The 27,002-nt window shown below is 37.4% G+C and overlaps 1 protein-coding gene across 11 annotated transcripts in view; it reads right to left on the bottom strand.

Annotated features, from left to right (window-relative positions):
* Positions 1 to 27,002, bottom strand: part of EPHA6 (EPH receptor A6) — an 868,712-nt gene that overhangs the window by 27,269 nt on the left and 814,441 nt on the right. For 10 of the 11 annotated variants that reach the window (XR_009047653.1, XR_009047652.1, XM_057696163.1 and 7 more), the window contains 2 exons: positions 19,448 to 19,597; positions 158 to 351 (listed from right to left, as the gene is read on the bottom strand). Coding sequence is in view for 9 of the 11 variants with exons in the window: in XM_057696163.1 (XP_057552146.1) it covers positions 158 to 351; positions 19,448 to 19,597 (344 nt within the window). In the remaining 2 variants the exon portion in view is untranslated. The remainder of the gene's footprint in view (positions 1 to 157; positions 352 to 19,447; positions 19,598 to 27,002) is intronic. The other variant, XM_057696162.1, reaches the window with a different exon arrangement.

A 27,002-nucleotide genomic window follows, 5' to 3' on the forward strand; every position in this document is an offset into this window, starting at 1 on the left:
AGCTGATAAATAAAATATGGTTTATACAAAATATTCAAAAAGGTCGACAACCAGACAGTTATCAAGGCAAACTTTCTCTTCTTTACCTGTTAGTCTTGTCTATAGCCTGAAAGAAATTATGACTGCCAAGGGGAAAAATCAACATTATGCATCTTACACAAGGATGTCCTCTACCAGGGTGTGAAGGGCACTGGGATTGCGGATCAGTTTGTCAAGGAAGCTGACAATGTCAGTAAATTTTGGTCTGTGATTTCTCTCCTTCTGCCAGCAATGGAGCATCAGCTGGTGTAGTGATGCCGGACAGCCCATGGGAGCCGGAAGTCTGTAACCTTCTTCAATGGACAGAATGACCTAAATGCAAACATACACAGGTTATTCTCTTACTTTTGGGGACATATAATACCTATGCTAAGTTATAATTCCTTTTATACAGGAAGTGGAAGCCAAAATATTGGTAAGCATGAAAACGACTTGTGAGTACATGTGGTCCAGACAAGGATAAATAGCAAGTTGTGAACAAGAGTTGCAAGTATCTTTGTAGCATCTGCTGACCTCTCTTGAGAGGAAAAATATGTTTTTTTAAACTTGTATACAGATGGGGAGGTTAAATTTCATCACAAAGTCCAGAAACAGGTTTTGTGTGATTTAGCTGGAATGTCTCAAAACCCAATTAGGACATCAGAAAGTCAGTCTAAGATTGATATATTTAATACAAACCACATGTGACAAATGTTTTAAGTAAAATCGTACTTCTGCAGAAGCACTGAATTCCTGAATCATTTTTTATCCTTTTTTGATAATGTCAGTGTGTATTCTTTTTGTAGCCATCCTTCCTTCTTTCTTCTTTATCGCCTAATTCTTCTTCACTTACATTTGGCTTTCCCTTAGTCTCACACTGATGTGATTATGAAGTCCTCTCAGAACTTCTGAAGAGGAAAATTAGAAACTTGCACTCAGCTAAAAATAACTCCATGCTTGTTCTGCTTTTGTAAAATATGCTTGCTGCATCGAGAAAAACAGGATGACCTAGCAATCCAATGCAACCATAAGCTGTTTTGCTAAAAATGGAATGTTCAGCACCTGCTCTTGTAAGTTTCTGTTTGGAAACTTCCATGCTCTATAAACCAAGTAACCAATCTACCCATGCTAACTATAAACACGTGCACTGACCCCCATAAAAGTAAAGCTCACCCTGAGCTCGGGGCCCAGAACTTTGGAGCATTATCTCTTCTGGGGCCGCCGGCTTAATAAATCTGAGTTCTCCAACCCTCTGAGCGTGGTGCTTGGTTTCTCGATGGACCGATTTCTGCAACACTTCTAAGGTCATTTGCTCTTTGAAATGTTATCAGTGCCCAGCCTAAGGCCACAGAGTAATAGGACATTCAACCTGAGTATCCTTTGGGCCAGCACTCTCCAAGAGAACTTTCTGTGATGACGGAAATGTTCTCTCTGTCCAATAGGATGGCAAATAGTCACATGTGGCTATTGAGCACTTGAAATGTGGCTAGTACTACTGAGGAACTGAATTGTTAGTTTTAGTTACTTTTAGCTAATTGACATTAAATTTTAAACAGCCACATGCGGCAAGTGGCTACTCTATGGGACAGTGTAGCTTTGGGGACAGGGATCTCTATAAGAAGCCAAAGTTAAGCAAGAGAACAAGATGATGTTTTTTTTTTTTCTTCTTAGGAATTACATACAAGATAAGATATTTATCTATTTATCTGTTTAATATACTACCCATTGGGAATTTCCTAAGCAATAAAGTTGACCTGGAATTTATGTAGTTTAATTTTAAATAAAGTGTTCAAAGGTATTCATGTGACTATTCTTACATTATCTCTGGGAGAAAGACAAAGGAAAGGGTTTATTTCCCCCACTTTAAAAAAAATTAATTAATTAATTAAATTTATTTATTGGCTGCATTGGGTCTTCGTTGCTGCACACGGGCTTTCTCTAGTTGCTGTGAGTGGGGCTACTCTTCATTGTGGTGCACGGGCTCCTCATTGTAGTGGCTTCTCTTGTTGTGGAGCATGGGCTCTAGGCATGTGGGCTTCAATAGTTGTGGCACACGGGCTCAATAGTTGTGGTTCACGAGCTCTAGAGCACAGGCTCAATCCTTGTGGTGCACGGGCTTAGTTGCTCTGCAGCATGTGGAATCTTCCCAGAGTAGGGCTCGAACCTGTGTCCCCTGCATTGGCAGGTGGATTCTTAACCACTGCGCCACCTAGGAAGTCCTATTTCCCCCACTTTTGATGTGGGAAAATTGAGAAACAGACTAATATTTATAGACAGGCACCATTCAACCTTACCTCTTCCCTGTGCCAACAACAGAAATACAAAAATGCAAGTGTAAATGTTATCAGTGCTCTCTTTATTGTACTACCATCTACACATTTTCACTTTCTATAATTAAAAAAAAACACATCTCATTTTAACTTCTTTTTTAATTGACACTGCTTTATATGACTCTAAAATATCTATAATTTATGCTAGAGGCAGTGTAAAAAGAAGCAATAATATGCCTTCAGGAACCTCTTAACTGCTAAGCTTTAGCTTTTTTAGTAAAGGGGAATTTCTCATAAACCCATAGGTGTCTTTGTGACCAAAACACTTTAACCTGTCAGGATACTAGCTTTTTTTCCTGTTCATTTTATATTCCATTATTAAATAGGATTTTTTCTTATCTGTTTTCTGACTACTTTTGCTACCAACTAGGCTTGAATTTTAATACATTTTGCTATACATTTTAGTAAAACATGATGCGTATAAAAATGTTTGTAATGCATCAAAACTACTATGGACAGTTTTGAAAAGTGACAAAGAAAGATAGAATACAATGCCATTATAGAAAGACTTTAAAAATCCCACCCCAGGAGAGCTCTCTAGTCAATATCACAGTTACCTAATTATAGGTGCATAGAATAAAGCAGATAACAAGTGGAGTTATAGTCTGAGAAAAAAATTAGTTGCCTTTATTGAGCATCATGTGTTAGGTGCTTTGCATATTTTTTCTTCATTTACTGTTTAAAATAACTCAATATGGTTGCTATTATTATCCCTATTCTTAAATGAGAAAATTTAGACTCAGAGAAGTTAGGAAACTTGCCTAACTTCACACAGCATAGGTGGTGAAGCTGAAATTTGAACTTTGTTCCTTTTAGCTTCCAAACTTTTCCTCTGGCCATTCCCCAGAAATGCTTTTCATTCTCATGATAACATCTTCCTCTCCAATTTTATATCAACTGGCAATTTTAGGGCCAAAGATTACCATTTTATCTTTTGTCATGCATCTGCTAATTGGACTTCAATGTTTTTACTTGGATCCTAAGTTTTACATTCTGGGTAAATCAAAAACATATTTACTTCATAGTTTGCAAAATGTAATCTCTGGCTGAATAGAGTAATTTCTGAGTGTTTCTGAGTCCTGTACACATTTCTACTGTTGCATCTATTACATTGTATGGTAATTTTTCATCTGCTTCCTCTCAGGCTAAACATACTTAAAAGTAAGAATTATGTCCCCATATTTTGTACTCTCATCCCTTAGTATGGTGCCTGATACATTAATAAATGTTATTGACCAAAACAAAAGCTATCAGAAGAATTACGGAATTTGTCTTGATAGTGGGCAGACTCAGAAAATGTGAAGTCTCAAGCTACCCAAGATGGATTCAAAGCAGAAGCAGGACAGCATTTGAAGTACCTCAGAAGGAAATATTAATTAAAAATTGGGGCATCAAGTGGTATTGCTCAAAATGATGTAATTTCTCTCTAGTTTGGCTGGACAATGAGCCAGGTGAAATTGGACCTTGCTCTTTTCTTAGGCAGAGGGCACTGGACTCAAAGTCAGCTTCCTACAAAGACTGTGGCTTCTTGCTCCTGTCCAGAAGGTTTACTATTTCCCATTGATCTGAACGTCCTTAGCTGCTGGGGAGCTGACTTTTCCAGACAACTCCTGTAAACAGCTGACACCCAAATCCAACCAACTTGGTGTCAAACAGGCTGCTTACTCTCTTTTGACAAAGTTGCTCTCGTGACTGCCCTGTAAGGAGAGAGTAAGAAGAAAGTGTGGTCCTTTGCCTGGGACCTTTATCCATATTGTGTTCAGCAATGTGTGGGGACAGAATGACTTTCTGTGGGGACAGTGGGAGGCTCAGGGACTCACAATATTGCTTCTTGCTGACCTCTGGCTTTAAAGCTTCCTCTGTTCTTTAACTTGTGACTTTGTGAAATATGTCCTGAGCCCTGGTTTATGACAGATGTCAAACATGAAGGTCCCACCTTATAGGAAAATATTAATAACAACAGTGACAATAATAATAACAGCTAACAATTACTGAGAGCTCTTGAATACTTTCAGGTGCTATTTCTAAATGATTTACATGTGTCAACTCCTTTAATCCTCACAGCAGTACTATGACATAGGTACTATTGTTGTCCTCAGCTTATAAAAAAGGAACTTAAACACAGAGAGGTTTAACTTGCCAAAGTTCATACACCTAAAAATTTCAGTTTTGAAGGTAGCTAGAGAAGAGATTTAAGCAACATGATTCACAAAAATGGTTAAAAGACACATCTTTCTAATGGATTTTTAATTTATTTATCCAAACAGATACATATTAATCACTTAAAATGTACTGTTGGGCATACCATGTATAAGGGATAACATAATGAGTGAGAAATATTTGTCTTCAGGAAATGTATAATCTAGTGAAGGGCAAGGAGTCAATATGGTAAGTGCCATGCAGAACTGGGAGTTATGGAAACTTTTCAGAGGAGGACCTAACCCAGCCTTGGGCAGGTTTCTCCACAGAGGCAAACTGCATGTAGACGGTAGCAGGGTCGACAAGACAAATGGGTCCAAGACAGGATCTTTGACCTGATCAGGGAACGAAAGTAGATTTCTGCAGCTAGAAGAGAGTCTTCAAAGAGAGGAATGATGAGGCTTGAGGCTGGAAGGTTAAGTAAAAACTATATTTCTTGAGATCATGAATGATTTTGCATACTATAAACACAGACTTTATGCAAAGGGGAAAAGCTTTTTAGCAAGTAAATAACACTAGATTTGTCTTTTGGAAGCTCACTCTGGCTGCAATGTGAAGAGTGCATTGGAGGGTGTGGGAGGCCAGGAAGGAGGCTTGCAGTGATCCAGGCAAGAGGTCAGGATGGCCTTAGTGGAAGCAATGGCCATGGGATACAAAAAATAGACTGATTTGACAGGAATGCAGGATTGGGGTAGGTTGGATATGGAATTAGAGGGAGAAGAGAAGAATGACCTCCAGGTTTTAGGCCTGGTCAACTAGTGAGGATAGAAGACAAAGGAGGAGAAGCAATTCTGGGGTTGGAGTGACCACGGGTTAAATTTTCTATGAACTTTCTGGTTTCAGATTCAAGTAACATATAAAATATTGAGAGCTTATTATATGTCAATTTCTGGTCTAGGTGTTTTACCAAAGCTTACCTTATTCAGGTCTCAAGATACCTATGTGAGTGTGGTTATATATATTTTGTAGGTAAGAAAACTGAAGCTCAAACTGATGAACAGATTGGGTCAATATCACAAAGCTAATAATGCCCTGAAGAATGGACTAACATTCTCACCTTGGTAGCCTCTGAATCCTGGCAGTGGTGGAGAAAAATCTGTCCTGAGTCCTGAGCCACATTCTCGACTTATTCCGCCAGCATTATCTCTTGAGCCTCTCTTACACATTCACACACTCCATGCTTTCACTCTCACCTACTTGCTCATGACTTTCATGCTCGCAGCTCCAGCTCACCTTTCTCTCCAGATTTCTACATCATGGGACATACCACTTCATACATTTGTCATAGGTGTCATGAAATTTTTTTTTGTTCAAAACTAACCCTGTTCCTGCTTTGGCATTTCTGTCCTCTGAAAAGGGTACCATTCTTCTTCCCGTGATTTAAGTCAGAGATCAGGGAGTCACCTGGGCCTCTGCCTTTCCCAGTGCTCAAAACTAACTTAAGGCATGTTGATTCTACCACCTTCATATATTTTAGGTCTGCTCCAGTTTTAGTCCTCTCTTCAAATGATTAATTTTTCATTTTGATCATTGCAACAGCCACCTAACTAGTCTTTTTGTCTCCCCTTTTCCTCCCTCAATCATCTCCTGCAGTGCACCCGAAGCAATCCTGCTGATATGAAACTGTGATCATGTTCCTTTGATATCTGAAATTCTGCAGTGGCTCACCACGACCCTAGCTCTGAGTCCTCACCTCTGGCTGTGTCCTGTTTCCTCTTTGCTTTGGCCACTACAAAACACGTTCAGTCTCTCAGCTGGGCAAGCCGAGTTCAAGAGCTTGAACTGTTTCTTTTCTCCACATGTTCCCAGCATCTAAAGCAATGCCTTGTCAAGTCAAAGAGTAAGCTCCAATTGTCATATATGTGATCTATGAAAGCTGTATATTAACCTTTATCTTCATAAACATGTCTTTTGTGGGAAATTCTGTTTTATAGGTATTTCTGATTCCCTAGTCAAGGACTGACAGGGAGCCAGGAGCATATGGGGTGCTTTGCCTAAAAGACTAAATGAGGTTTGTTGTTTTAAGACATGAGGGGGTGATAATTAACTATAGAGAATTTTGTTAACAGTATGGTTTTAGGATAGTTACAGGCCGTCATCCTTTGGAGAAGAGTTATATAAGGTTATACCCTTATTTTAAAATGTAAGAAGAAAATTAAAATAAAGTGAAAAAATATGAAAAGGACTGCAGTGACAACTTCTATGCAGAGGTAGAAGGAATTAGAGTCTGTCAGAAATTATTACCTAAAACCTGACTGGTTATACTAAATAGATTTTACTGGTTCCTTGACGTTGACACCGCAATTTTTAGCAGCTAGAATCAACACAAGGCTCCGCTGGGGCACGTAGCAAACTGTTCTGCTCTTGCTGCATCTGATGAGTTTTCCAATTGTGTTGACAGTTTCTGAATCAAAGCAGGCAATGTGCACCTTTTATTAAACTAGGCAAACAAGGAGTAGACAGTCAATATGAAGACACTGAGATATCCCTGAATAATACCGTTGAACAAGGACTGCTTGGACTGTGCAGGGAATCACATTTTTATAACATTGCTAAATATCTCCCAAAGAGAAGCACACTGAATTTAGTTATTCATACTTTCTTTTAAAAGAAACTGTCTCAAAATTTTAGCAAGGGCTGAAATGTACACTAGTAAATGGAATGTGAAATGATTTTACTTTTATCTTCCCTCTAAATATTCATCATGGCTTTGTGGAAAACCTGTAATTTCAGGTTGAAGGGGGATGGTGAAGCAAAGACTCCCAGTATACTCTTACTTTCTGTGATAATGATTACTTATAGGTATTACGTTATAATTATAGATCTATAAAACAGTAATAGTGAAAACACTGGTAATATATTTTCCTGATATGCAATATAAAGGTTGGGTCTGCACAGGCAAAAGAAGAAAAGAAAAAAAGAAAGGAAAGAGGTGGTTATAAGCAAATAACATTTATAATATTATACCTATTTTCTTAGCCAATATTTTTTAACATACAGAATTTATGAAAGCAATCAAGATCCAAATGAAATTCAGTGTACATTAAAAAAAAAGGGGATAGAGTGATGAAAGAATAAGATACAGACAGAAAACACTTTTTCCCAGGCTAATTTATAATTTAAATCATTAGGGCATGGAAACCTAAGACTTCTTTTCTAACTTTAAGATAAAAATTTCTTAAAACACTACACGTAAGACAGTTCTCCAAGCTCATTTCTTGGAAGTTGCAATAGAATGTCAAGGACCTATAAAAATGGAGAGTGCTTGTCCTTAGTAGGTTACCATCTTTCAGATTGTTGAATGTGTGCACAAAATGGGGGAAAATGTGAAGTGTAGGACTCTCACAGGTTAAAAGTTTGCTGATGATATGATTTATGCTTTGGAAAATCTTTACACCTAACAGTTGAAAGTCACACTTTTTTTTTTTGGCTGTGCCATGCAGGTGTGGGACCTTAGTTTCCCAACCAGGGACTGAATGCTGGCCCTCAGCAGACCACCAAGGAATTCCCAAAAGTCACACTTCTTGAGGTTGAGATAATTAACACCTTCTATGCAACTATGCTTCAGGTTTTAAGTGGTAGAAAGAGCATTAGTGAAGGAGTCACCTGAACTGCATTGTTGTCCTAAGCGGTCATGAACAAACTCTGCTCTTAGATAAATCTCTGTCTCGTCATCAAAAAAAGGAAACTGGATTCAGTGCTTGCGAGTATACCTTTCAGCTCAAAAAGTTATGTTTCTAGAGTCAGTAAAACTGAAGGCTTAATCTGCAGGACCTTTGGTAACATCTCTCTTTTTTTTTTTTTTTAAGCAATTTAACTTTTTTTTTTTTTTTTTTTTGGGGGGGGTACGTAACATCTCTTGATCTCAGAGTTCTGCAGTCTCCAGATCTACATTTGGCCTCCTTTGAAAGGACTGTTTTCCACAGAGCTCCAGGTGCAGGGAGACAAAATTCCAGATGGGGCCAGAGTATATCCTGGTAAACTAAGACTAGGGAGATTTGAGGAACCATGATGTTTTTGTTTTTCAATTGGGGTATAGTTGCTTTATAATATTATGTTAGTTTCTGCTGTACAACAAAGTGGATCAGCTATATGTATACATATATCCCCTCCCTCTTGCACATCCCTCCCATCCCCCATCCCACCCATCTGGGTCACCACAGAGCACGGAGCTGAGCTCCCTGTACTATATAGCAGGTTCCCATTAGCTATCTGTTTTACGCATGGTAGTGTGTATATGTCAATCCCAATCTCCCAATTCATCCCACCTGTACTTCCTCCCACCCCCAGATCCACACATTCTGTCCTCTGCGTCTGCATCTCTATTCCTTCCCTGCAAACAGGTTCATCTGTACCATTTTTCTAGATTCCACATGTGTTAATATACAATATTTGTTTTTCTCTTTCTGACTTACTACACTTTATAAATAACCCAATTTTGTCCCTTTTTGTGGTTGAGTAGTATTCCATTGTATATATGTACCACATCTTCTTTATCTATTCATCTGTTAATGGACATTTAGGTTGTTTCCATGACCTGGCTATTGTAAATGGTGCTGCAATGAACATTGGGGTGCATGTGTCTTTTTGAATTATGGTTTTCTCAGTGTATATGCCCAGTAGAAGGATTGCTGGGTCATATGGTAGTTTTATTTTTATTTTTTTTAGGGAAACTCCATACTGTTCTCCACAGTTTTGCTGTATCAATTTACATTCTCACCAACAGCGCAAGAGGGTTCCCTTTTCTCCATACCCTCTCCAGCATTTATTGTTTGTAGATTTTTTGATGATGACCATTCTGACCCGCGGGAAGTGATACCTCATTGTAGTTTTGATCTGCATTTCTCTAATAATTAGTGATGTTGAGCATCCTTTAATGTGCCTCTTGGCCATCTGTATGTCTTCTTTGGAGAAACGTCTATTTAGGTCTTCCACCCGTTTTTGGGTTTGGTTGTTTTTTTGATATTGAGCTGTATGAGCTGTTTGTATATTTTGGAAATTAACCCCTAGTCAGTTGCTTCATTTGCAAATATTTTCTCCCATTCTGAGGGTTGTTTTTTCATCTTGTTCATGGTTTCCTTTGCTGTGCAAAAGCTTTTAAGTTTAATTAAGTCCCACTTGTTTATTTCTGTTTTTATTTTCATTACTCTAGGAGGGGGTCAAAAAAGATCTTGCTGTGATTTATGTCAGAGTGTTTCTCCTAGGTTTTTCTTTAAGAGTTTTACACTGTCCAGTCTTACATTTAGGTCTTTAATCCATTTTGAGTTTATTTTTGTATATGGTGTTAGGGAGTGTTCTAATTTCATTCTTTTATATGTAGCTGTACAGTTTTCCCAGCACCACTTATTGAAGAAATTGCCTTTTGTCCACTGTATATTCTTGCCTCCTTTGTCATAGATGAGGTGACCATAGATGCATGGGGTTTATCTCTGGGCTTTTTATCCTATTCCATTGCTCTATATTTCTGTTTTTGTGCCTGTATCATATTGTCTTGATTACTGTAGCTTTCTAGTATCATCTGAAGTCAGGGAGCCTGATTCTTCCAGCTCCATTTTTCTTCCTCAAGATTGCTTTGGCTATTCGGGATCTTTTGTGTTTCCATACAAATTGTAAAATTTTTTGTTCTAATGGGGAACCATGATGTTCATTACTATGCCAGTTTCCCTCCAACAAAGTATTTTTTTTTAAAATATAAGCACACATTCCAAATCTACTTTTCTGAAATAATTATTTCTTTAAGAAGACAATGTTTTAAAACTCAGGCTCATTTTCCCAAGCACTCTCTGGCAAAAAAACAAACAAACAGATATTTCGTCACTGGTACATCATATCAATTTCAGAAAGATAATAGGCAACTTTAATAATATATTTCCTAAGCCACTAAAAATATCTGAAAGCTATAAAAAATAGTTTATGAGTACAAAGGAAAAAGCGATTTTAAAATATCCTCTTTGAGACATTTCTCCAAAGAAGAAATACAGATGGACAATAGGCATAAGAAAAGATGCTCAACATCACTAATCATTAGAGAAATGCAAATCAAAACTACAATGAGGTACCACCTCATGCCAGTCAGAACAACCATCATTAAAAAGTCTACAAATAACAAATGATGGAGAGGGTGTGGAGAACACAAAAATCCCTTACACTGTTGATGGTAAGTTGGTGGAGCCACTACAGAAAACAGTATGGAGCTTCCTCAGAAAACTAAAAATAGAATTACCATATGATCCAGAAATCCCACTTCTGGGCATATATCCAGACAAAACTATAATTCAAAAAGATACATGCACCCCTATGTTCATAGCAGCACTATTCAGAATATCCAAAACATGGAAACAACCTAAATGTCCATTGACAGATGAATGGATAAAGAAGATGTGGTACATATATACAATGGAAATTACTCAGCCATAAAGAAGAACAAAATAATGCCATTTGCAGCAACATGGATGCAACTAGAGATTATCATACTAAGTGAAGTAAGAAAGGGAAAGACAAATACCATATGATATCACTTATATGTGGAATCTAAAATATGACACAAATGAACCTAGCTGTGAAACAGAAACAGAATCAGGGACATAGAGAATAGACTGGTTGGTGGTTGCTAAGGGGAAGGGAGGTGGGAGAGGATTGGACTGGGAGTTTGGGATTAGCAGATACAAACTGGTATATATATAGAATGGAAAAACAACAAGGTCCTACTGTATAGCACAGGGAACTATATTCAGTATTCTGGGATAAACCATAAAGGAAAAGAATATGAAAAAGTATGTGTGTGTGTGTGTGTATATATATATATATATATATATATATGCACATAACTGAGTCACTTTGCTGTACAGCAGTTAATTAACACAATATTGTAATTCAACTGTACTTCAATAAAAAAAATAAATGTTAAAAAAGATATAGAATCTAGCATCTGACAAGAACTTCCTTTGCTGTAACAATCTGGCATCTTCTACATTTTAGAGATGAACATAATAAAAACAAGATATTTGCCCTAATTGGACAAGAAAAAAAAAGTGCCCTCGTTGTAAACATGCTTCAAAGAGAACAAAAAAATCATAAAAATTATAAGAGAAAAGGTTGTAAATTTCTTCCAAACAGAAGTTGAAAGTATAATTAATTTTTAATGAGAACATTGCTGATATGTACACATCTTCTAGCTTTGTGGTCATTTAGAAAAAAAAATTTCCCTTGAAAATTATACTGTGGCAGCGGCATACTGGTTATTGGTTTCCTCTACTTGAAACTTTACTATTTGAATTATTTACAATGGTGATTGATTGAATCTCATAATATCCCCTATTACTCTTGCCTCTGTGACAGACATGCATCATGTTAGTGTACTTAGTGTATATTTAATTAAAATGTTGCTCTTGCCTGTGTACCAATAGTAGAAATGACTGAAAAATTGAGAAAAAAAGGTCATTTTGAAAAGTGCTTTGGTTGAAACATATTCAAATAAGTGCAAAAATTCCGTCTGTAATATGGAAGGTTGAAATAATGGGAATGGGCCTTTAGCAATTTACTGTATCTTACACAGATCATTACACAAGGACCATTACATAACAAAGTAGAGTTTGGAAAATCTAATCAGAGACAAAAATTGGAAATGACTGGACTCTCTGAGTCATAAAATTATATTGCATTCGTAGGTAAGTGGATTCTACACAACCACCATTCTTGGCTGAAACACTGACCTATAATTGAGAAAGGTTATAAAATTATGAACACAAACAAGAAATATGGTAAAAGGTTATTTTCTTCCTTCTTAAGTTTTGAAAAAAGGGATCAATTCAGATAATGTCAAAAGGTTATTTTCAACAACATCATCTATATAAAATATATTCTAAAGCTGAGCTCTAATTTTTTTTCTTCAGGTAAGCTTCAGAAAGCCATCTAAAGCAAAACTCACTATTATATAAAAGCTTTTGAAAAGTAAGGAGAAAAAACAAAACAAAATACTGAGGCAGCATTATGTTTCCTAGTAAACCTCAAACGAGATGTTCTCTGATAGTGGTTCTCTTTTTGGGAAACTGAACTAGCTGAATAGCATATGCCTGAACGATGCCACACCCAGGAGGCATTTGGGCTTCAAATTGCTTCAGGGAGAGTTTCTCTCTTTCTCTTTCTCTCTTTCTCTTTCTTTCTCTCTCTCTCTCCCTTTGTTTTTTTAAAACAGTATCATGTCAGGGAAAAAACAAAACAAACGAAACCCAAGTCTCCATCTTGCGTTCAGATCATTAGTTCGAGCTAAGCTGCCTCTCATTTACGTGGCGCTAGGTTTTTCCCTACATATTAGCTCTGTGGGGATTTGGTTGTTTCATGTTGCCTGCTGTTCATGTTTTGCTTGCATTTTCTTCAGTTAAGCACATTACACAGTGCAAGTGTTGGAAGAACTGCAGCGCCCTTGGTGTCATCTTTGGAGCCAGTGTAGCTCCCAGCATTACAGTGGACTCCAATTATGTAGTAAACAACAATTATGTTGAACTTGGATGAAAATAACATAAAACATTATCCTGCAATACCTTAAGAAAAAGAAAAAAAAATGCTAGAAAACAGCAAGGAACTATACACCTTCAATGGGCCTGTGACATGTTTCTTGTAATAGGCTAATATACTGATCATTAGAATTTTATTTTAAGCTACTGTCTTAAATATTTTTTAAAAATATAATAAATATAGTACATTTTATAAATTTTTAAACATCAAGACAAAAAATACTGCAGAAAAGATTTATAGTTCCAAACAATGGTGAGTCAATCCACATTCTTTTTGCTAATAGGAAACAATGAAAACAATTCTGTTGTGATACAGTAGCATACATAATTAAAGATGTTTTGGCCTCATTACGTAAAGCTTGTGTGGTATGGAGACTCCTTTGAAAAATTAAACTTCTACAGTATAGCTCAGAGGGTAAAAGCATGTACTTAGGACTAACTAGGGGGCTTCAACTTCAGTTTTATCATTAACCAGCTAGTAATCTTGGGTAAGTTGCTTAAACTTTCTAGAAAGGTTCTTATCTACAAATGAGAGTAAAAAGAGCATCCATCTTCAAGAATTATTCTGAAGATTAAATGAGCCAATAACCTAAAATACTTGGCTCATAATAAATTCAGAAATTGCAAGCTATGATTACTACCATTAATTAATTAAATACCTTCTATGTACCAGGTACTTTATATATATTATCTTTAATTCTCTCAAATCCTGCAGTTAAGTATTTTGAACCCTATTTTAGACAGTATCTCAGAAAGCTTAAACCACTTGCCTAAGATTACATGGCCAGTGAATTGCAGAGCTGGGATTTCAACCCACATCTTTCTAGCTCTAAAGCAGTGGCTTTTAATTGGGAGTGATTTTTATACCTCATCTTTGACTGGGCAATGTTTGGGGACAGTTTTGGTTGTCATGACTGGGAGGGTGCTACTCGCATCTAGTGGGTAGAGGCTGAGGATGGTGTTGAACATACTTCAATGCACAGGACAGCCCCCTCCCCCCACCCCAATAAAGAATTATTTGACCTAACAATAGTTCTGAGGTTGTGAAACCCTGCTCTAAAGCTCTCATGATCTTTCCACTACACCTGCTGCCTCACTAGAATATAATGATGCACAATATTAATATTTTGGTGCCATCGGATACCGCAATAAATAAAACTGCTCTTGAAAACAATGTACAGAAAAGAATACGATAGTATATCTCTGGCACCACAACGGCTTTCCTTTGGGGACTTCCTTCCTCATTCCATGTAATTATGGGGAAACTGCCAATCACAGTGCTCCATCCACCTTTTTCTTTTCAAAATTAAAGAAATATATATTTTCAATGGATACCATCAAGAAAGTGAAAGAACAACCGAGATAACAGCAGAAAACATATGTCCACACAAAAACCTGTACACAAATATTCATAGCAGCATCATTTATAATAGACAAAAATGGAAACAACCCAAATATTCATCAGCAGACGAATAGATAAACAAAATACATGGCCTATCCATACAATAGAATACCACTCAGTCACAAAAAAGGAACGAAGTTCTGATACATGCTACAATACGGATGGACCTTGACATTATTGTGCTAAATGAAAGAAGCCAGACAAAAAGACCACGTGTTGTATGATTCCATTTATATGCACTGTCCAGAATCGACAAATCTATAGAGGCAGAAAACAGATTGGTGATTACCAGGGGCTAGGGCCGGGTGGATTTGTAGGAGTGAATGGTAATAGGTAGCTCCATCCACCTTCAAATGCACATGCTGGAACCTAAAGCTCACTGGACCAATCACAGCATCCATTCCTTGGCATGGTTTTTCTTCAGAGTTGGGCAGGGCCCTAACAGAGCCAACCAGTCTTCTCAGGGATTGGTGTATGAATTTTCACAGAGAGAAGATTTTTCTGTTGAGATTGCTAAGGTGGAATGCTGATCACTGGAGCATAAAGAAGAATAAAGCAAAGAAGAAGACCTTGGCAATAGGAGAACATGAGGTCAATGGACCTAGTGCTCGGGAAATACTAAAAATCCTGCAGAACCCTGAGATACAGTTCTGCTCAACTACCTTCTTCGTCCTATGAATGAAAAAATTTATTTTTACTTAAGTTGGTTCACATTGAGTTTCTGTCATTTATAATCAAAAGAACCCTGAATAATAGAGTATGCATGCTTTTATGGCATATGTTAAAAAATAGCCATGTTGCATTCACACAATGTTGTTATATTAAAAAGATAAAGAAGGGCTGAAGTCTACCCTTGAGGAGTGTACTTTCTACCTGGGGGCAGAGGCAAGACTTAGATGTGTCAGAACTTCATCTCCTCACCAACACAGAGGGCTTCTTGAAAGTGAGGGTGAGGGCTGGATTTTCTAGTTCTCAGCCCCCCACGTGCCCAGTGACTGGCATGTGTTTAAACAGTAACTGCTGCATGGCAAAGCAGATGACACCTGCTGCCATGTCTGGTAGGCCTTCTACGGACTAGTCCTGTGCACTCTGTATCTTCTCATTTCCTTACATATGTTCCTGATGTACATCAGCACTAACCTTTGGGAAACTCCTTATATTATTCACTAAAATAGATTATGCAAACTCAGAATTGTTCATTGCAATAAAATATGCCACAGTCTGCAGAATGGAGGGACTATTTCATAAAAAACTATCTGAAATTTCCTAAACTCATTTAAAATCCTAAAGCATGTTAACATTCCATATTCAACTAAGCCCATATACTTAACTCACCAAAATGTAATAAAAATATAAAATATTAAAATAGAAAATTGTTGAATTTTTCTTGTCTAAAAATGATTTTCCTTATTTAAAATACACCTTCGTTGCATAAAGTCAAACACAAGATGGAACCCTGACCAATCATGAGAAATGCAGGACAAACAGGAAATAACCAGTATTTGGAGAGAGCAGCTCGGAAAGTTTTGATTAAGCTATTTCTGCCTCCAAAGAGAAATTCTGGTATCAGAATCTGTCACAGATACACTGACTTCCAATATGTTAAGCCTAACGGAATTTCAAACTCTCTTTACTGCAGCAGCAAAAAATATTCACAAGATACATAAGAGATTTCAGCTCTTAGTACTTTCCTCTCTGCTTGTATTGATCTGAGGACCTCAAGGGTTTGGCTTTTTTCCCTCCCCCAGAACTTTTTGTTCTCCTCTTTTCAGATTCTTGCTTGTATATTCTTTGGCAGCCACTCAAAGACCACGGAAATAACCAGTTTAGGCCTTACTGGCCCTTGAAAAACAACCAAGCTGTGGGTGGAGGGAGCATTCAGCCTTGTGCTGTGGGCATTGGCAACACTGAACGGAAGAGGATGGGCTTAATGTCAGGAGTCTATCCCTGGCCGCAGCAACTTCTTCTGATTCCAGATATAGTCTTTGTGGCCAAATGAGGTTTAATAGACAGAATAGCTCTCTAAATGGTCATCTTGGACACAGATCATCAACACACATGGCCAGAATGGCTGCGTAAACTCTTGGGCACGATCCAGGAAGGGAGGAATTGACAGCAGTGTTAGGACTACTCTAGGCAACAATGAAGAACAATTTACATGGGGGTCTATGTTGGAAACTACACGTTTGGGCTTGTTCTCTCAGAGGCTGCTCTCCTAGAAAATCTGTGTTGTGGTCTGGTACCTTCACTTGTACATGCTCTGCTTTGTGGAAGTCCTATTGGATTCTTGTACCTCCACAGAGATTCCTAAACTTGAGAAAAGAACCATCTGAATCATTCCTTTGCTGAGACAAGTATGATAACTATTTCTCCAGAGATTATAAAGCCATAGCATGTTACTGCTAAAAGGGATATTAAAAATCATTTAACCTAGTCTTTCTATTGTATTTATTGGTCATGAAACTGAGGCACTTTCATGGTTGAATTATAGTCTACATAACGATGGCAGTGATTACCAAATTGGTGGTACAATTGGTGGTAAGATGATAATCCAGGAGGCAGGACAAATAATAGAACTTCTCTTTATGTTTATTTGTCTCATCTTATATAAGAAAGACTATTTATGCATGTCTAATAAGAATGACTATGACTTTTATGACCATAATGGAATGACTTTTACAAATGTATTTGACAATATATATTATATACTTAAAAATCAAACCCTTAGCATTTCTTATCCTCCTTTCTTGCTTTTTTCCCCAAAAGCAGTGATTATCACATTACATATTTTAATGATTTACTTTGTTTAAAGTCTGTTTCCCTCTTGCTAGAATATAAACTCAATGAGGGCAAGAAATCACTGGCCCATGAACTGTAAACTAAGCCATCATGAAAGAGGCAGTTATTCCCTCTTCTCTTCTCCTCGCCCATGACTTCTAGAAGGGTATTAGAATTGTCTTCTAATATCATTGTCAAAGCACTTACTATTTGATTCTAGGGAAATCATGTCACTTCTCTAAGCCTCAGTTTCATAACCAAGTTCAACTCGGGTTGGACTAGATAATCTTTATGGTCCCTTCCAGGTGTAACACTTGTTTTCTGTTGTATCTCCACTTCCTGAAACAGAGAAGGCACCCAATAAATATTTCTTAATGAGAAATGAATATATTAGTATGATAGTACTTATATACAACGTGCAAATAAGTATACACGTCAGTTGTGAATGCTCAAGAAATTTTACTGGCAAGGATATGTTAGTAAAGTTTGGAATTCTCTGAGTTAGGCAATTTTTTAATTTTAAGTCAGTCAGGAAAGTGGTTAAAACAAGGACAAAAGGAGGGTACTTGAATTGAGGGCTCTTCTGTGCAGTGAAGACTTTAACTCATCCAGAGGACTTTTTATGCTAGAGATTTGCTTGAATGGCCTATTTTAGTCATGTCAAAGTAGGACAAGCAGGCAAGCATTACCTTGGGTCAAGAGTAGAGCAGGAACTATGGTGACTGAATCCAAGGCTTCTATTATCTTGAATAAATGTTTAAAAAAAGATGAGTTTTTTTTGGGAGAGAGGGGACGCATTTCTGCTTCTGGGATTCAATTTTAAGAAGAGCTGGAGAGGTGGTCACAAATTGCCCCAAACAAGGCCCAGAGGCAGGAAAGAGCAATGAGGTCCTTCAAATAAATTTCCCTGAAGGACAGTAAACTCTAGGCAAATGACCTGGATCCCAAAAGTCTAAGTGTTGGGAGTGGAGCAAAGGCTGCTGGTTACGGCATACTCTGTACTTAAAGGTAAATGTTCTGCAGGACCGAGCCACCTGGCTTTGTGTTTTGATGATGTGCTTTAAAGAGCAAGACTGAGCACTGTCCTGTGACCGTGAACCTGCTGCCATGTAGGTTTCGGGATCTGGCATTCTCCGCAGAGTCAGTAGGCACCCACAAGACTGCGCAGGACTCAGCTTCTAAAGTAACACCCCAAGGCAGGGAGAAACAAGAGCCATGGTGAGCTAATCAAAACCCAGTCTTCTCTGTGTCTGGCATTCAAAAAGGATAAACCTTCTGTCACTGAACAAACCCTTAAGATACCTGGACAACTAGAGGTTGGGGTGGAGTAATGAATGTGAGGTGTGGGAGGGTGGCTCAAGCAACTGAATGGAAAAAAGAGAAGAGATGTGACAAGAGTTGACTGTGTTTAGGGATTTTCTATAGTCACATAGTCTTTGTTTCCACCTATGAACATTCAGAATTCCATTAGAGCTGACTTCCCCTTGCCATTGTCTCAGAAACCATTAGATACTTTGAGGAAGGCAAATGAGTAGACAAAGTCTGAATTCTGGAATGAGGGAGCAGGATATCAAAATACATTCACAGCTCTGACAGCACAGTTATTTGTATTGTCAGGATACTAGCATATTTTGACTACCATCTCTACTACTTTGGACAGTCCATAGAGGTCAAATGTGTGTTAACTATCCTGTTCTATAATATTATCAGCCACCAAGGTAGTTTTTACAGATAAAACGGAAACAAAACAGATTGCAAAAAGGGTCATGTATCTCAAAAGAACCATATTAGATGACACATATTGATAATACATTGCCTGAAAGCATTCAATCTTTTTCTACTAAGTGATATCTAGTCTAAATTAATTTGCTCCTTACAATGGTACATTAAATTGCCCTAAGGAAGGAATGAAAGATAAACACCATTCCTTGTTTTTTGTCACTGGTGTTCAAGGTTGTTGCAGAAGCACAGTCACGCTATCTTAGCACAGTATGTACGGAAGTATCAGTTGTAAGACATGGATCAGGTGACAAAGCCCATCACCAAATACAGCTCAGAATGAAAGGTTACTCAAGTTCAGCCACAGGCCCTGAACAACTCTCAGGAAGATAAGGGTTAATCTGACTGAGGGCAAAAGGCATATTTCCCCATCAATGCTAATATGTCTGCATTCACAAAATGGTAGTTTAACTATGGGTGGCACTTACATCTTGGTTAGACATTTCCCAATAAGGTCTCTCTCCATAGGACATGACCTCCCACATGACAATGCCATAGCTCCACGCATCACTTGCCGAGGAGAATTTTCTGTAGGCAATAGCTTCTGGGGCTGTCCACCTTATGGGTATTTTCCCACCCTGGAAAACAAATTGGAGATTTTTACAGCTGGGCCACAAGTGTATAAAAGATTGAAATGGCATTGCAATTAAATATACTTTATTAGAAAGACCTAAACACTTCATGATAGCATTGGCATTTTAAATAAAAATAAACCAGAATAATGTTAAAATGTCAGAAATATTTTTCCTATAATAGTTATTCAGTGAAGACGGCTTTAATGGGAAATAAGTCACACTTCAGGAATATTTTATTTCATTCATTATAGAAATTTATTTTCACTTTAAAATCACACAATTAAACTCACTATCATGCCATCTGAAGAAAGTTCCAGATTATAGGACATTACAACGAAATATTCAACATCCATTAAACACTGTATTGCATGTGTAAATAATAATGATAATAAGTTCTAACTTAATTGAAGTCAACTGGTTAAATACAGAACTGAGACCTTCTCTAAACAATTTAACATTTATCAGAACTTTTTTCCTTCCCCTTTTGCTCTTTTTCATCTGCTACGATTACGTTTATTTGAAATTTAAAAATCCTTGAACATTATACAAAAGCCATTGCAAAAGGTAATCTTTCCTTAGAACTCTTTCATCTAGTTTATATTTTTGTTCTTCTGTGTTCAACTTAAACTTTGAACATATTAAAGAGACTAAATTGCATGAATTTAATCTATACTGTTCAGGTATCAAAGTCTGATATTGTATTATACTTATTTTTTATCAACACATTACATTTTATCTCTTGAAACACTCTATAAGTCCCTTCTTACTGTAATGACAAGAATAAAACAATTCATCCATTTGATTTACAATCTTTGAAATCTTTGCAGCTCTGAACAGCAAGTTGAGCGGAGGAAAGCAACTCTGGCGCCACTAGATGGCGGAAGAGAACAACGAGAGGCTCCCAGACAGCGGTGTCCGACCCCGCAGAGAGGGCTTCAGGTCCCAACAAATGAGTTTGGACAGTCAGAAAACCCACCACGACGGAGTTGATTCACCACTATTAGCACTTTCAGGACCACATCATCTGATCACCCGCTGTGCTCAAAGTCTGGTGTTAGGGTGAGTGGGGTGGTGGGAAATAAAGGGTGCATTTTCTGGCCATTGAGGAATTTAGGGCGAACATCTTTAAAGAGGAAGCCGTTAATCGAGTAATCTAAACACTACTTATTTAGTAATCTAAACAGTACTTATTTGAAGGGAAAAGAGGTTCACCCGAAATAGGAATAATTAGGTTTCACAAGGCAACTGAGAACATTAACAGAAAACCCTCATTTTAAAGACCTGTGGCAAGGAACTGTTAAAAAGGAACCTTGGGGGAAAATACCTTGAATTCAGTCCCCTCATCTTACAGGTGAGCAGACTGAGCCCAGGGTTTAGAGATTTAGAGGTTTAGAGATTCTCCCCCACATTATTAAGCACAGAGTGTCAACTAATGTTATCATAGTAGTATTGTGAGGCACTGATCTAAAGATGTAAATATTTCAACATGGGGGAAAAGTTGGGCCAAACTAAACTTAATGTTTTAACACTGAGCATCTGTAACCATATATCACAATCCTATAATGGAAGGGAGCCTGAAACCTGGGGTTTTCACTGTTTGGGGCAGCACCAAGTTAAGAGCAGGAAATTAAATTTACAAAGTTGGTGCCAGAAGTTTAAGAGGGTGGTGAGTCTGGGAAGGACGTTGCAAGGGGAGGATTCATTCTTATACCTGAAGTAGAGTTGCCAGTTAAAATATAACATCCACAGCTAAATTTGAATTTCAGATAAGTAGCATACTTTTTTTTTAGTATTAGTATGTCCCATGAAGGAATTTTTTTTGATAAGTGCATCCCAAATATTGCATGAGACATATTTATACTAAAAAGATATTCATTGTTTACCTACAGTTCTAAGTTAACTGGGCATCCTATATTTTTATTTACTATAATATTTAGCAACCCTTAACCCAGCACATTAAAAAAATTCAGAAATGGGAACACTGTAAATGATCCGACAGAACATGGTGCTCTGAAAAAACTAGGTGGTCTATACCTCATGAGGGGACAAGGCTACTCCGACTTGTAACTTGTATTTGTGCACCAGCACTGCAGCAGCCTTCGTCTTAGTGTGTGTTGTGACTGAAGCTCCTGAGGCTTGTGGCTCTGCGTTTTGAAGCCCCTTAAATCAGGCACAGGCTTCTTTCAAATATGGAAGCCACACTTCTGGAGACTAAATACCAAATCTGTAGATTTGACCTCAGAACAGATGCAAGAGCAGCAGTCTCATTCAGCATTTCTGATACTGGGTATGTCCTGGTCTTTTCTGGCAAACAGTATATGGAAGTGTGACTTGCTAGTCTGCTGGGCTGTTCCTTTGCTAAATCTTTGTGAGTTCTGTTGAGACAGGCTAAAAAATGGAGTTAAGGGTTATTTTATGTGCATTCACTTATAAATGACATCTCATATAAATGAGTCAATATAAATTTATATTTTCTATAACTTGATATCACATATAAATGATAACTTTATCACTTCTCTTCCTAAGGTTTTATTTTTTTTCTCAAGGGGAAGCTATTACAGAATGTTTGATTAATAAGCATGGCTACACAGAGACTGAACTGTGTTCTCCCAGAATTCACATGTTGAAGTACTAACCCTCAATATGACTGTAATCTGGAGCTAGGGCCTTTGAAGGTAATAAAGTTAAATGAGGTCATGAGGGTGGGCCCTAATCCAATATGACTGGTGTCCTTATTAGAAGATAGAAACACCAGGGATGTGCAGGCCCAGGGAAAAGGCCATGTGAGGACACAGCAAGAAGGTGACCACCTGCAAGCCAAGGAGAGAGGTCTCAGGAGAAGCCAAATTGCCGATACCTTGAATTTGGACGTCCAGCCTCCCTAACTGTGAAAAATAATTTTTTTATTATTTTAGCCACCAACTGTGGTATTCTGTTATGGCTCTCCTAAAAGACGAATACACTACCTCTATAAAAAAACCAAAAGTTTTTTCTTAAGATGACCAACAATGCAAAAAGGACAATACATCTTTATTTCAAATTTTTTTCCATGTGTCATATTATAATGGAAAGTATGAGCTAGAAAAAGAATCTTAAAATATTAAGTATGAAAAACTGACACAGAAGTTTTAATGTAGGAGATACCATTCTTATTAACAAAAATGCATGGTAACATGAACTTGGCTATGTGCAAACTGCAGTAATTCTGAGCATATATGGGATGGAGATAAGAAAGCATTCAAATCTTTTTTTCTAATGGGAGGATCTATACTAGATACAGTTTATATCTAAGTGCAAGATGAGACATAAAGGAAGATGCCCTTAAGATTACTGTATAGTCTCTACTGCCTTTAGTACTTTAGAGGAAACAAAGAAGTTTAGTTCTTTAAAAAAATTTTTTTTAATTGAGTGGACCAACAAACTCCTGTGGCTTAATCTCATGTATTTATTTTTGCCCATGATCTTGAATCATAGACAGAGGTAATGCACTAAGGTACCTTTTTTTTTTTTTTTTTCTCAAAGCATTAACCACCAGATGTTTGTTTCAGGTTTCAGGAATGAACAAATAGTACTTTAGATTTGAAATCACAATCATTAGAACATTACATGTTGCTTTGCCATATGTTTATGAGAAAAAAGAAGTTACCAAAGATGCTAATCAAAATGACAATGTACCTCAAAAGCCTCCTCATTTACTAATACCTCCCTTGTGCAGCAAGCTTAATCATTTAGGGAACAAAGGAGAAACAGGAAATAAGCACACTGGATATCACTACTGAAAAGTTTGTCAGCAAATCTCTTTTTCTGTTTTTCAAGTCACACTCAGAGCTTGATTTCTAATAACTAGGTAGGGGGATTGTAGCAGAAAAAGTGCTAAAGGGGGAACCAGGAGCCCTGTGTACCTGTGAAGTCTGTACCCCTCATGGAGTTATATTATAGTTGGATTTAACTCACATCTGAGTTTTAGAACCTAATCCTCTAATCTTCAGCAAAGGGAACAATCAATTGGAATATAGTAAGGTTATAGAGGCTTAATACTAAAACCAAATGGAAAAATTCCATTGAGAAACAAGAACACGATAAAAATCTCTCTCATTTCTCATTCACTAGATTTGATGGCTATCTTAAAGGCAAATGGTTTGAATAGCCATCAGTTTGCCTGCAGACTTTCTTTTTCTTATTTCCTCAATCTATCTCTGTGGTACTGAAACTCCAATGAGTATAAAAATTATAGTACAGAAAACATATATACCATGCTTAAAGATTAGTTTAAGGAGTTTCTAATGGCAATTTTGACTAAATAATGTTTTTCCTTATGAGCTGCAAATTCTAAGTGAGATGCAGCTCTACCATAATCCATTGTGTGACCATGGTCAAGTCTTAACTCTTGAGTCTTCTATTTCAGATATGCAAAATGAAGGGACTTGATTGAATGATTATAAAATAGTAAACTATAATGAGTTTTAATATTTGCCTACAGTTTCAGCTCAGATTAAATTGTAAAGACATAGGCCATATGAGTTGGTACCTAAACTGTGTGAACAGATAGCCTGATGACAGACAGCAGAGGAGATGAGGACACTCATTATACATCCCAGATCAATGGTCACAGCGATCATCTTGAGTGGTAAGGAAGAGTTAAAATAATCACTTTTTGTTTAAGAAGGCAACAGCTTGAATCATACATTTTAGGAAGGTATGGGATGGGACCAGGACATTGCCTTTTCCCCTTTATTTTTAAACTCTTAATAGGTTAAAATACCATTAATAAGTAACTATTAGTTATTTGGAAAAGTCATTATGAGAGAACTTACTGAAAGGGGCATTAATGTGCTTCCTGAAAGATCACTACATTATAATTTCTTGTCAGTGGGATTATCTCCGGCAGACTGGTCTCGTTTTGGGAGCACTGGTGGGGGAATCAGCATTTTGGGGTGTTCTGCCTTAATTTGTTATGCTGTCCTGGGAAGTCATAGCAAATCATAGAAATATCTCACGACAGAGTAGTTATACAGATAGCTTTCACTAAGGGGATATTCTTCTTTCTCTTGAGAATTACTGATCTTGAGAAATAAACCCATCTCTGAACATCTCTTTGTAGTTTGTATTCCCAAATCAACAAATTAAAATATTATAATGCACAAATATTATCTTGTGCAAGCCTTTTAAAATGACATCCCCAACCCTCCTCAGAGGGGCATGTACTCGCCTCCTTCATTGAAATTTACTGATCTAGGGCAACTTTGGTACTTTGTGAAGTTTTATGCTCTTCTGAAATATGGGGGAAATAGCTATTCTTCCTTGAACAAATACTGAGGACCATGATGTAATGAATTCTTTTGTAAAGGAGAGAGCTTCTCATATCTTGGCTTCTAGGTGTCATTTATTAAGGGAATTAAATGAGATCGTACACATGAAGCATCTCTTAGCTGTCAACCCATGGTAGGCACTCAGCACATGTTACTTGTCTCCTTAATTTATATGTTTAAAATTTGTCTATTTTTTTGGAACTTCCAGCCCAGACCAACATCCCAGTTCACTCATCTCGAGTCACTGAGCCCACCCCTTACAGTACCCAGGCTCAGGTGTGATCTTCTTAAACCAGAGGCACCAATTATGCAGAAAGACAGGCTGTAACTCAGTTCTTGTAATTTAGACCTTGTCTTGTTCAGTTTGAGGAAATCTGTGTATCTTGGTCCAGTGAGTTTTATCCCATGTCTACTTTCATGCTGTTGCCCAACCAGTGCCCTTCTAAGACTGAACATATATCTCATTCCTCTTATTCTTTCATAGGTAGAATTCTGTCATCAAAGAACATTGTCTATGGCTGAATGTTGGCACCCAGATTTCTGCCTACAGATGGACCTGCCTAATGATTCTCTCTAGATTTCTTTCCTTTTCCTGGGTATTTCTCTTCTCTTTGTAGAGTTGTGACACATTGGATGAGTTAAAAACCTTTTCTCCAAAAAATGCACATGTAGATACCCACACTCAAGACTGCATCAGAATCATGGGATTCATAGATGTCAGACTGAGATACTCTTGCTATAAGCAAAGACTCTTTTCAGCATAGTATTTTTAAAATGTAAGTCATTGGTTAATAATAACCAATTTTTACAGGACAGCAAGTACTGTGTAAGTGTAGGGTAGCCAGTATTGCTTTAGGGCACAAAGATATGGAACACACCATTTTTACACTTTTAAATATAACAAAGACTTCCTAACAGTTGTTTCTTGTTCCTGTGTGGGTACTCGCTGAGGTCTCAAGGTCTTGGATTTTAGGAATCCAGAGCTAACCAACTGTTTGACCTTGGGCTGAAATAGGCCTTCTGTTAGGTTTTTCATGGCTAAGTTTTTTTTTTTTTTAAGTGAATCTAAATGTCTCTAGACAGGCCATGGGCACTCCAGAGCACCACCGCGCCACTCTATTTCACCCAGTCTTTCATCAGACACACTTGACGTATTTCCGTTGTCCCAGCTCCTGTAGGCATTGCTGCCCCCCGCCTCTGCTCCAACTTTAACCCTGTCTCCCTGTTCTGATTATGAAACAATCATCTACTTCTGAAATTTACTTACACCACATTTTTCATAAGCAATAGGGACAGCTAAGAAATGACTTCAAATAAATACGAATAGCTAACTCATCACCTTTGTTTTCTACTCTCTAAAAAAAAAATTCTTAACTAAGGAAAGACTCTCTCATTTTTCTCACCTCACACCATCTACCTAAAACTGCACTGCATTTGATTCACTGTCTAAATGTATAAACAGCTCAGTGAATGCTAATTTTTTTGTTCCTTTAATGCAACAGTGCTTACCGTGCTAGTCAAAGCCTCAAGAATTAGAATCCTTTACCTGCTTTCTCTTAAATTGCTTCCTGAAATAATGCATTGCCCTCTATTTCTCAGTACTCTCTTTCTATGAGAATATAGTTGCTACATCATTAAGTGAATAACACTATTCTGGGGGATATCTGTTACATTGTATTTTCTACTTCATCCTGTAAGGTAGGTAAAGTAGAACACAACATTACTATCACGTGGGAGAATTAATCATATACATTATTATGAAAATTATCATTGTATCTGAATGTAGATAACTTAAACACCACTGACAGTTAAGGCAATTTTTTAAAAAAAGCAATCTATCATTCATTTTGATTTTACAAATATACTGTGTGGTAAGGTCTCAAGGGAATAGCTGATCATAACAGAGTAAAAAGTACTATTCCCACTCTTTTTGGACAGTAGCTCTCTTTCCTGTATTACCTCCCCCGCCTCCTTTTTTCCCCTTCATTTTAATTCATCTCTTCAGAAGACTAGAAGACTCCTCTACTTCTTCCCCAGTGTACTTTGATGAAGTTTTCTTAATGCTTCTCATCTATAGTTTTTTATGGCAAAGACCTATG

This window comes from Hippopotamus amphibius, chromosome 10, assembly GCF_030028045.1.
Source record: "Hippopotamus amphibius kiboko isolate mHipAmp2 chromosome 10, mHipAmp2.hap2, whole genome shotgun sequence".
NCBI lineage: Eukaryota > Metazoa > Chordata > Mammalia > Artiodactyla > Hippopotamidae > Hippopotamus > Hippopotamus amphibius.